Source organism: Clarias gariepinus, chromosome 24 (genome assembly GCF_024256425.1).
Source record: "Clarias gariepinus isolate MV-2021 ecotype Netherlands chromosome 24, CGAR_prim_01v2, whole genome shotgun sequence".
Classification (NCBI taxonomy): domain Eukaryota; kingdom Metazoa; phylum Chordata; class Actinopteri; order Siluriformes; family Clariidae; genus Clarias; species Clarias gariepinus.
Window position 1 is genome coordinate 22969747 of NC_071123.1, and position 10009 is coordinate 22979755.

General features: G+C 38.4%; 1 protein-coding gene across 1 annotated transcript; it reads right to left on the minus strand.

The window, feature by feature from the left end:
- Positions 1 to 721: 721 nt before the first annotated feature.
- Positions 722 to 9750, minus strand: LOC128511937 (uncharacterized). Its single transcript, XM_053484986.1, has 9 exons — positions 9371 to 9750; positions 9177 to 9283; positions 8405 to 8556; positions 2302 to 2378; positions 1831 to 2042; positions 1345 to 1595; positions 1039 to 1182; positions 873 to 923; positions 722 to 736 (listed from the first exon to the last, which is right to left on the minus strand). The coding sequence occupies exons 1-9, from the start codon at positions 9748 to 9750 to the stop codon at positions 722 to 724; spliced, it is 1389 nt and encodes a 462-aa protein (XP_053340961.1).
- Positions 9751 to 10009: the final 259 nt, after the last annotated feature.

Sequence of the window (10009 nt, forward strand, 5' to 3'; positions counted from 1 at the left end):
CATTTTATCTGATAAGCCGTGCCAGTGTTAAACAGTGTTATGTTTAGAGGTGCTGTAAAACAGTCACCATGTGTAAAATATTCTTTAGCACGACATTATTAGCACCATCTTCACCTTTAATAAAATATGATTCAACTTCATGTTTTAACTACTATTTCAACTTCAGTGAAATATGTAATATGAGTGTGAAATCCTTGGCGCTACAAAGCGCCTTCATAGCCCAGCCTATATAGCTTTATAGTCTTCAACCCCCCAAAAAATGCTGTACTGTACATGCCCTCAGTTGTTATTTAGGTTTCTTTATCATTTGTATTTTTGTATTAATTCTACTTTAATCAGTATTTTATTGCTGTTGCTGGAGAACTCTTAGATCTAGGCCTATTACTCATTTAATAGGATCTTTATTTTATATCTTTTTTTTTCATTTCCATGTTTTGCAGCATGTTTTAATCAGGGAATAAACCCTGTCTTTACATTTCAATTTGATGACAGTCTGTCTACTAAAATTGCCCATAAATTATTATCATCCCACACCCACACTTGACTTTACAGTTAATTTGATGCCAACTAGTTTTTTATAAAAAAAAAAAATAATAATAAAGACAGCAGCGGTAGCAGACACTACAAGTCATTACACAATAACATCAAGTTGTTGAGATACTTATTAAACTTAGCAAATACGTATGTCTTTGTATTTTAAAAGAAAGCTGTACCAAACCATTTATACCAGCTCCTCCTGAACATGCACACATTCACATATATGTTTGTTTTAAACGCTTACCTGTAAGCAAGACCAAGCGAGACCACACCTCCTTCTTATTTTCATCCAAAAGACCTAAAGTGACTTCATCAATATCAGTATTAAATAATACCTCAAATGTTGGGTGATAGTTGGGGCCATAGTCACGCTCAAACTTCTTAAACTAGGGAAACAGGTGATAAGAGATTACTTTAGAATGAATGCCTAAAGTCAACAATGTTTCTTTATGGACAAACTGATGCTGAGATTTTTGTATACTGGTATGTCCTGTCTCTTACCTCTGGTTGGATTGTAATTTCATGGTGAGTATTTTTAGATACAGGCCGGTATTCTTTACCAGGAGTCAGATCACATGTAGCTCTTGATGCAATGTTTGGCTGGCAACTAGCACTCATGCTCATGTTGCACTCTTGCTTTTTCACCTTTAAAGGAACCAAAATGAAATGTATTTAGTTTAAAAGCCAAAATAAAAATAGTAAACAATCTGGAATAAGTGTTCAAAATCTGTTTATCATTTCCAATGATGACATCAACACAGACCATGTTGAAAATAATAAAAATATATATTCATTAAAGAAGATTACCTCTTCAGCTGGCACATTCCCTGGCAAAAGGTGCATGTGCAGTTTATTTTTCCTGTGCTTGCCTTTCAAATTCATATCGAACACTAGAACCTGGGCTTTAATAGGATAATCTCCGAATATCATTAAGAGACCGAAGCGGGAGAGATTGTGAACAGCTATGATAACATGTGTGTCTGTTACTTGTAGTGGCTGAATGATCTCCACATTACCACCAGTCACATGTGCCACGGTCAGTTTCCCATCATCTTTACCTGTAACATATTAATAATCAGTGTTTTAGATAATAACCAACATAAATTAGATATTTTCTCACAGCAATGTAGAGGCTCTGATTTACTAATTACTAAAAAATGCACATACAGGACATATGATTAAAATATAAAAAATATTTAAGTCATTTACATAAATGTAATCTTAAACTGCTTATAATCGTGTTTTTTCTTTTTTAACCATGATTTGATAAAAGTTAGATATAAGTCAACTTACGGGTCTCACAATGTGGAAGATGTAGTTTCCTGATTGAACCTTTTTGGCAGTTAATACTGTACAGAGGTCCTGCAGGCTCCTTTTGGCCCAATCCATCCAGCGGACAGCTGTCCCAGGACACTATTCTGTACAGCACTTCCCCTTCCCCTTCCATCTCAAACATAAGCTTGGTCACTTTGCACATAAACTGACCAGCACGAGGGCACAGAAACCTGAACATAATATAAAGATAATGTCCTGTTATGATATCGTTAATATCTTCAACGAAGTGTTTGTAGAGGTAGAAAAATATTACATAATTAATTATTTTGTCTTGCATTATTGACTAGTCTCCATTTTCCCCTGTAATTTAATCTTCTTGCCTGCTGGTTACTACTGTATGAATAAAAACCTAAAAGACTGGACATGATATCTGGATGTCTGGCACTGATTTGTCCATACTTGCAACATGAAATAAATCAGGGACATTACCTGTACTCATCTTTGGTCTCATCCTCAACACATTTTTTAAACAATTCTGGAATGAATACTTCCACTGCTGATGAGGGCTGTTAAACATAGTTAGGAGACATGGGGTAGATAGTTTTACTGATTGAGTGTACAGTAAACGCTCAGAAACTGAGTGGTCAAATCTTTAAACACGCATTTCATATGATATGAGAAAAAAATTAAAATAAAATAATTATTAAAATAAATGTAAATTTTTTTGTACATTTTTTTGATAGCTAAAATTGCTAAATATGTGACAGTGGTTTTGGTTTTCACAGTTTTGTCACAATGCATAGATCAGGCTACAGTGGTGTTTGTGGTAATTTATGTATGTTAATTATGTACACTATCTTGGCAACAAAAAAAATTACAGATTTTATTCACTCAGCTTTGAATACAGCACACCGTGTGGTGGTGAGTTCATGTGTGAAAATTAATCCTCATGCTATGTACTAAAGTGTCTCTGAGGAGGAAATCGATCCCAAGTGGCCAAAAATTCTCAGTGATGCTGCATCTTGGTCCTACTTTCAGGGGAAGAAGTAAAAGCAATTTATCAACAATCTTAAAAAAGGAAATCACTCCTATCTCCACCAAAAGGTAGAAGAGCTCCGGAGGTGTCCTAACTGGTTAGGAGTGACATTCAGGAGAGACGCGTGTGGAGGAGAGAAATTTAGTAATATTGAGTGACACGAAGCTCATGAAAGATACTTGACAAAAATGCACTGATTTCACCATTTTACTTTTCCGCCATTTAAAACTACAAAAACCTTGTCAAAACACCAACTGTAACAGGCAGCCCACTTTAAGTCTTTCAGTGTCACAAACAATGATGTCTCACGCTTTCCTTGGTGCAGTCCTACTCCTGACTGAAAGTAAGGGAAGGGAGCTTCATAAACAAAATTTATGTCCTACTGTGAGTAAGGAGGATTTTAAGCCCAATAATCCGATCCTTTTAAAATGGCTTTTTTTTTTTTTTTGGCCAGCAGGGTATTTAGTTTATATATCAATAATAGTGTTTGCTTAGTTTTAAACACATGGATGAACTTTGGTTGGTACTTTTCATTGAAGCAATAAAAAAAAAAAAGCACAGGGACCGTAGAAATAAATTAAAAATTACAAAAGTAATAAAAAGTAAAACTTTAATGAACATCAATTAATAATTTTTTTTGGCTTTTGAATTGTGATTCAACAGAATAATATTTATAAACAACAACAAAAACTATTTAGTTGGTCTCCTTAGAATCCTTAGATTCTATAATAAAATAATACAAATAATAACTAAAGTGTGACTTGTATTTAATATAACAGGTTTCTTCAATCTTGCAATCAGTTAGTCAGCCTATTTAAATGATGTTCACTCTGCTGTGTGGTACCATAGTGGGTACAACACTGAACATGGACCAGTGAAAGCAAGCGAGAGAGTTGTCTGAGGAGATCACAAAAAAGTTATCCATAACTATATCAAAGGCTATCAGAAGATCTCCAAGCAGATTAAGATTCCTGTGACTACAGCTGCAAATATTATTAACAAGTTTACTGGACATTGCCTTAAGATTAAACCAACCATAGGATAATATGAATGGAGACCAAAGAGCCAAGGGCAACTTCCAAAGAGACTCAAAGTGAACCCCAAGGTCAAGATTGTTCTGAAAGTCTTTGAGCAAAACTGGTCTTACTGTAATGGAAGATGACCCAGGAGGATGCCACTGTTGAGAGTAAATCATTAATAATCCAGACTGGAATTTGCCAAAATTAAATGTTTCTGCAGGAACGTCCTTCAGACAGATAAGAAATCAAAGAAATCAAAATCAAAGGTCTTTGGCAGTTTACATCAGCTGTATGTTTACAGACACACAATTTTCAAAGAAGACTGCTGTGCCTACTGTGAAACATGGAGAAGGCTTGGTTATGTTCTGAGGCTGTTTTGCTGTGTCAGGCGCAGGGTATATTAAATCTGTCCTGGGCAAAAATCTCAAAACTATCCAAGGGTCCTGGAGCCAAACATACTTTCCAGAGCCAGGAAGCTCAGTATCAGTCACAGGACATGGGTCCTCCAACAGGATAATGACCCAAAACACATGTTTAGAAATACCCAAGAACGGCTAAGAACATTAGACTATTCTGAAGAGTCTTTCTATAAGCCCTGATCTAAACCCTACCAACAACTGTAGAAAGAGCTGAACATGCAGTCTGCAGAAAACAGCCTTCAAACTTGAAAGAGATGGAGCAGTTTGCTCATGACCAGTGGACCAAACAACTTGTTTTTTTATTATTATTATTATTCTGTTGAATCTCAATTTAAATGAATGTCTGATCTTCATTAATTGTTGGAATTTATTATTATGAGCAGCACTCTGAGCACCTGGAAGAAACCCACCAAGCATGGGAAGCACATACACGCTCCACTCATACACACTTCCCTCATACAGAGTCGAAATTTAAACATCCAGCTTTTATACATTAGCAAATAGATAGAAATCTTTACTCACCTGATCAACGCTGGACACTACTGTATGTACAGATAAAAGGACAAAGAACGCAAAGTAAGACTTTTCCCCCCAATATTTTGTCTACAAATACATTACTATTGTGTTTTATTTGCTAGATTTTATAGTTTAGTTTTGGCTATAAGCCTTCTGTGGCTGTTCTCAAAAAGTTCATTTTATTTGGTTGTTTAATTAGATTGTTGGCCCCTCCCCCTTTATACAATTTTATTGAAATTAAATACTAAATTCTTTTTTTTTCCTTTGTAAATATACACCTGTACACTACAGTAATGTTAACCAGGTAATGTTCTAGTGATTTAGACCTGTTCCCCAGTTCCGCTTAATGAGTTTTAGCTCTGTTTCAATTTCTGATCTAGTTTTTACTGTATATAGATATTATCAAGTTAAGTTAAGCCTTTATTTGTCACATATACATTACAGCACAGTGAAATTTCTTCTTCACATATCCCAGCGTAACTGGGGTCAGAGCGCAGGCTCAGCCATGATACAGCGCCCCTGGAGCAGTTAGGGTTAAGGGCCTTGCCTAAGGGGCCAACAGTGGCAACCTGGTGGATCTGGGGATCGAACCGCTGATCTTCTGATCAGTAACTCAGTGCCTTAGCCCTCTAAGCCACCACTGCTTCAATAATCAATTATAATCAATAATAATGATTAGATATTATCAATAATAACCAAGAAAAAACAAAGAGATACATCTCAGAATTAAAAATCTAGCTAAATCTGGATCTTAAACCACTATAGATTTGTACACATTCCAGTACCTGAAGGGCTTTACATATTTAAAATGACTGATGTATTTTCTTCCAGTAGCAGTCACATCCATTTTCCTTTTGTATTTAAGTCTACTAAATTTTTATCCTAATTTATTTATTTATTTATTTATTTATTTTGATAAATGGTGTAAATTATACCTTGTTTACTAATATGACAAGTTGTGAATTTCAGACTGCATGCTTACTGGAGATTATTGAGATCTTCAGGCTATAGAAATCAACACAGGTGTGTTTACTTTTGTAGCTCCTTCCATACTTACAAGTCAGTAGAGCAGATTCCTCCATTTTCATTCTCTTCTCTTCTGTCCCTTTTCTGTCTCTCTGTGAAAGAGAATAAATCAGTGTAAAGGTTTTATACATGACTCCATACTGTATGTAAATAAAGTGTTAAATACACATGACATGTTTCTCTGGTCACATCACTGTGTGTTTGTGTGTGTGTGTGTGTGTGTGTGTGTGTGTGTGCCACTGGGAGGTGATATTACTAAACACTACACACTGAGCTGATTGAGGCTGATTTAAACTGATATTGTATTTAGTAACACAGAGTTATAATGCAGCTGAAAAACACAATCACTGAACACTAAACTGATTATTACAGGAGCGATAAACATGAAGTGAAATACTACACTTATGCAATGAAATCAAGTATTCCATATTTTATTTAATTATTTGTTTGCTTGCCGGTTTGTTTGTTACTGATTGTGCTGAATGCTATTTTCAATGTTTATTAGTTAAATTGTCCAGTCGTCAAAAAAAAAATAAAATAAATAAATCTCCAGACACAACATGTATTTTTTTTCTCGAAAAGGTAAGAGTTTATTTTGTCTAAATCTGCCCTTTCTTTTGCCACATAAATTATATAACAAAAAGCTTTTGTTCATATTAATTTTTTTCCTGTTGTAGGATCTCAGAGAGAGAGAAAGAGAGAGAGAGAGATTCTGATGGAGTCTTGCAGTGGGGTCTGTTACAGGTTACATGCAAGATGCATTGTGAGAAAGAACCTGACTGATTGTCATTGTTAAAAATGCTATAGAAATAAAACTTAATTGAATTGGTGAAAGTGGAATCTCACTTTTCACTGAAAATATTTGTTTTTATTTGATACGTGGATAAAAATCTAACATATTTCTAATAAATATGACTTTTGATCATTAGAACTCAAGTTATTTATGGTGACTGATGGAAGTGAATCTCACTTATCTCACTGATCACATGTAAGTCCTTCACATAAACATCATCTGAAAATATTTTTATGTTTCTATTTGATCCCTGAATTAAAATCAATTACATGTAGAAGGATATAAAATGTCAGGCTCAATCATTGGTGTGAAGTTGAGTTATTTACTTACCCATGCTGAAGGTGCTGTGTGGAAAGAGAAAAAAAGTATGCTTTATGACAGAATGGCTGTTAAACAATCATCACTCTCTGCTTTTAGTACAAAGATGTTCAGCTACATTTTTTATATTTTCATTAAAATATAACATCACATTATATAACTTCATGTATAACATGTAACTTCATGAAATGCTATGTGTCACTTAATAAGAAGTGAAAATGTGGAGCATCACCATATTTAATCATATTTTATCTGAATCAGGAAAAAATGTGGTTATCAGTGTGTAGGTCAGGTTTGTGTGTGTGTGTGTGTGTGTAGAACACTAATGACAAATTAGACAACAGCATGATGAATGTTCTGCCAGCGATCACAGTCTGTTGTGTTCACTACAATATGCTCATGATGCTCATATATCTATGTGCTATTGCACTCTGAACACACAGCACAGTCCAATCTATTTCATCTGCACAATAAATAAATATATATTATCCATGCAGCATCAACACATCACTATCAGAGAAAAAAAGTTTATACTCACTTTCTGGTTTATCCTGTGAAAATAAATAATACATAGTGATTTAATGAGATTTAAGATTTAATGCATGATTACAAATGTGAATTGTTCCATGTAAAAATATGAAAGTAACTGTTACTCTGGTTAAAACACAGCTGATGTGTGTCTTAATAAAAAGAGGAAAACTAGACAACAATTATTTATCACACACAGTAAATCTGTATATTGTAGCATTGTACTAATATACCGCTAGTTCACCGTAGCCCCTTGGGCAGTGGTGGCTCAGTCAGTTAAGGCTGTAGGTTCCTGGGTTACTGATTGGAGGGTCGGGGGTTTGAGCCCCAGTATCGCCAAGTTGCCATTGTTGAGCCCTAGAGCAAGTCCCTTAACTCTTTCTGCTCCAGGGGCGCAAGCTGGCTGACCCTGCACTCTGACCCCATGCTTTGACCCCAGTTTCCTAATTGGGATATGCAAAGAAGAAATTTCACTGTGCTGTAAAGTACATGTGACAAATAATTGAATATTCGTCTTCTTCTAAAGAACCAGAAATATCTTGTGATTTATTGGAAAATACTATTTTCTGATATCTGCATGTATTTACCAATATACAGTATGTCAGTATATGTGCATTTCCCCCTGTGTATTTTAAATCTATAGTTAAATATTCTGTAATATATCTATGTTCTATTGTAGTACATAAAGGAATATACAGAATATCAGAGTCCCACTTCCTTTAATTAAAAACACAGACATTTATCAATGTAAAAAATCGTCTCTGAAGGGGAACGAGACGCCGGGTCACGAAGTGACAGCTATGGGGATTGCTTCCAGATGTAACCCTAGAGGCGTTCCCTTTCAGGGGAACTTCGAGCCGCGTCATGAAGTGACAGCTATGGGGGCGAGATGCCCACTCTGCCATGCTTATAGGTGCCTGGCCGTAGCCGAGAGCACCTGAGAGAACGGAGTCAGGTCGAGGTTGACGGCGTAGAATTTAACAAATGTGTGCGGGGTGGACCACCCGGCGGCATCGCAGACCTTTTGAGGTGTTGACCCCGCAGCCAGAGCCTTGGAGGCTGCCATACCCCTGGTGGAGTGCGCCCGGACTGAGAGCGGAGAGGCTTCAGGAAATGTGGAAAATTAAGGGACTTGAGCACCACTGGCCTGGTCACTCTAGTAGGGACCTTGGGAATATATCCAGGCCTGGGATGTAGAAATGCCTTGACTAGCCCAGGGGCAAAATCAAACAGGACAGCGCTACTGGGAGCGCCTCCAGATCGCCTACGCTCAGGAGAGACGAGATGGCCAGGAGGAGGAGGGTCTTCAGTGTCGGCACTTCTCGTTCCTGTCCGTGAGTGGTTCAAACTGAGCCCGAGACAGACCCTTCCGGCACCATGGTGAGGTCCCACGAGGGTACTTTGGAGTGAACTGAAGGCGCTTAACCTCCACGTGCCACAGAGAAAAGACTAGTCAGAAATGGCGGCCACATAAACCTTTAAAGTGAATGGGGCTGACCCAGCAGAGAAACGCTCTTGCAGGAAGTCCAGTACGGCCCCCACAGGGCACTAAGCTGGATCCAACAGCCAGTTCCTGCACTATGAGGTGAAAACCCCCCATTTGGCAGTGTACAATTTTCTTGTGGATGGGGCTCTAGAGCTAAGTATGGTTCTGACTACTTCCTGGGAAAAGCCAGCGTCTATGAGGTGCGCCCCTTTAGAGGCTATACCCATAGATTTCACAGCTTGGGTCTTGGATGGAGAATTGATCCGAGAGCTTGGGACAATAGATCCCTCCTGATCGGCAGCTGGAGAGGCTGTCCGTCCAGGAGAGGCACTATGTCCGAGAACCATACCCGGAGATACCATTCCCCTGGCGGACCCGCTCTAGAACCGCCAGGAGCAGTGCGACCTCAACGCTAACCAGACTGCCATCATTTCGAGAGCAGTCATGTGCCAGTTGTGCTGATGTTTCTTCCATAGGTCCTGTTCGGAGCGACTCCTGTTGATCGCTCCCCATCCTGTTCGTGAGGCGTCTGTTGTCAGTGTCACATGGTGGCACATGGCACCCAGAACAGGGCCTTGGGACAGGAACCCGGGCTTCTTCCATACCCTTAGCGCTCCAATACAATGGGATGAAACCCGAATTACGCGGAACGGATTTCGTCTGGAGGAGAAACCCTTGGTCTTGAGCCACCACTGGAGCAGCCTCATGTGAAGTAGGCCGAGTGGTATTATGCTTGAGGCTGCTGCCATGAGGCCCAGCATGTGATCGAGAACTAAGTCTCGATGACGGGCCACCATTTCCGCAGAGTGGGCAAGAATTAGCCAATCGTCGATGTAATTCAGGACTCTGATACTAGGCTAAGGCCGCATCCACTACTTTTGTGAAAGTGCGGGGTGACAGAGCTAGGCCGAATGGAAGCACCCGATACTGGTACGCCTCGGAACTTCTGATGTTGAGGAAGGATGGAGACTTGGAAGTACGCGTCTTTTAAGTCTATCGTGACGAATTAGTCGCCTGGGCGGATCTGGGTCACAACGTGCTTGAGCATTAGCGTAT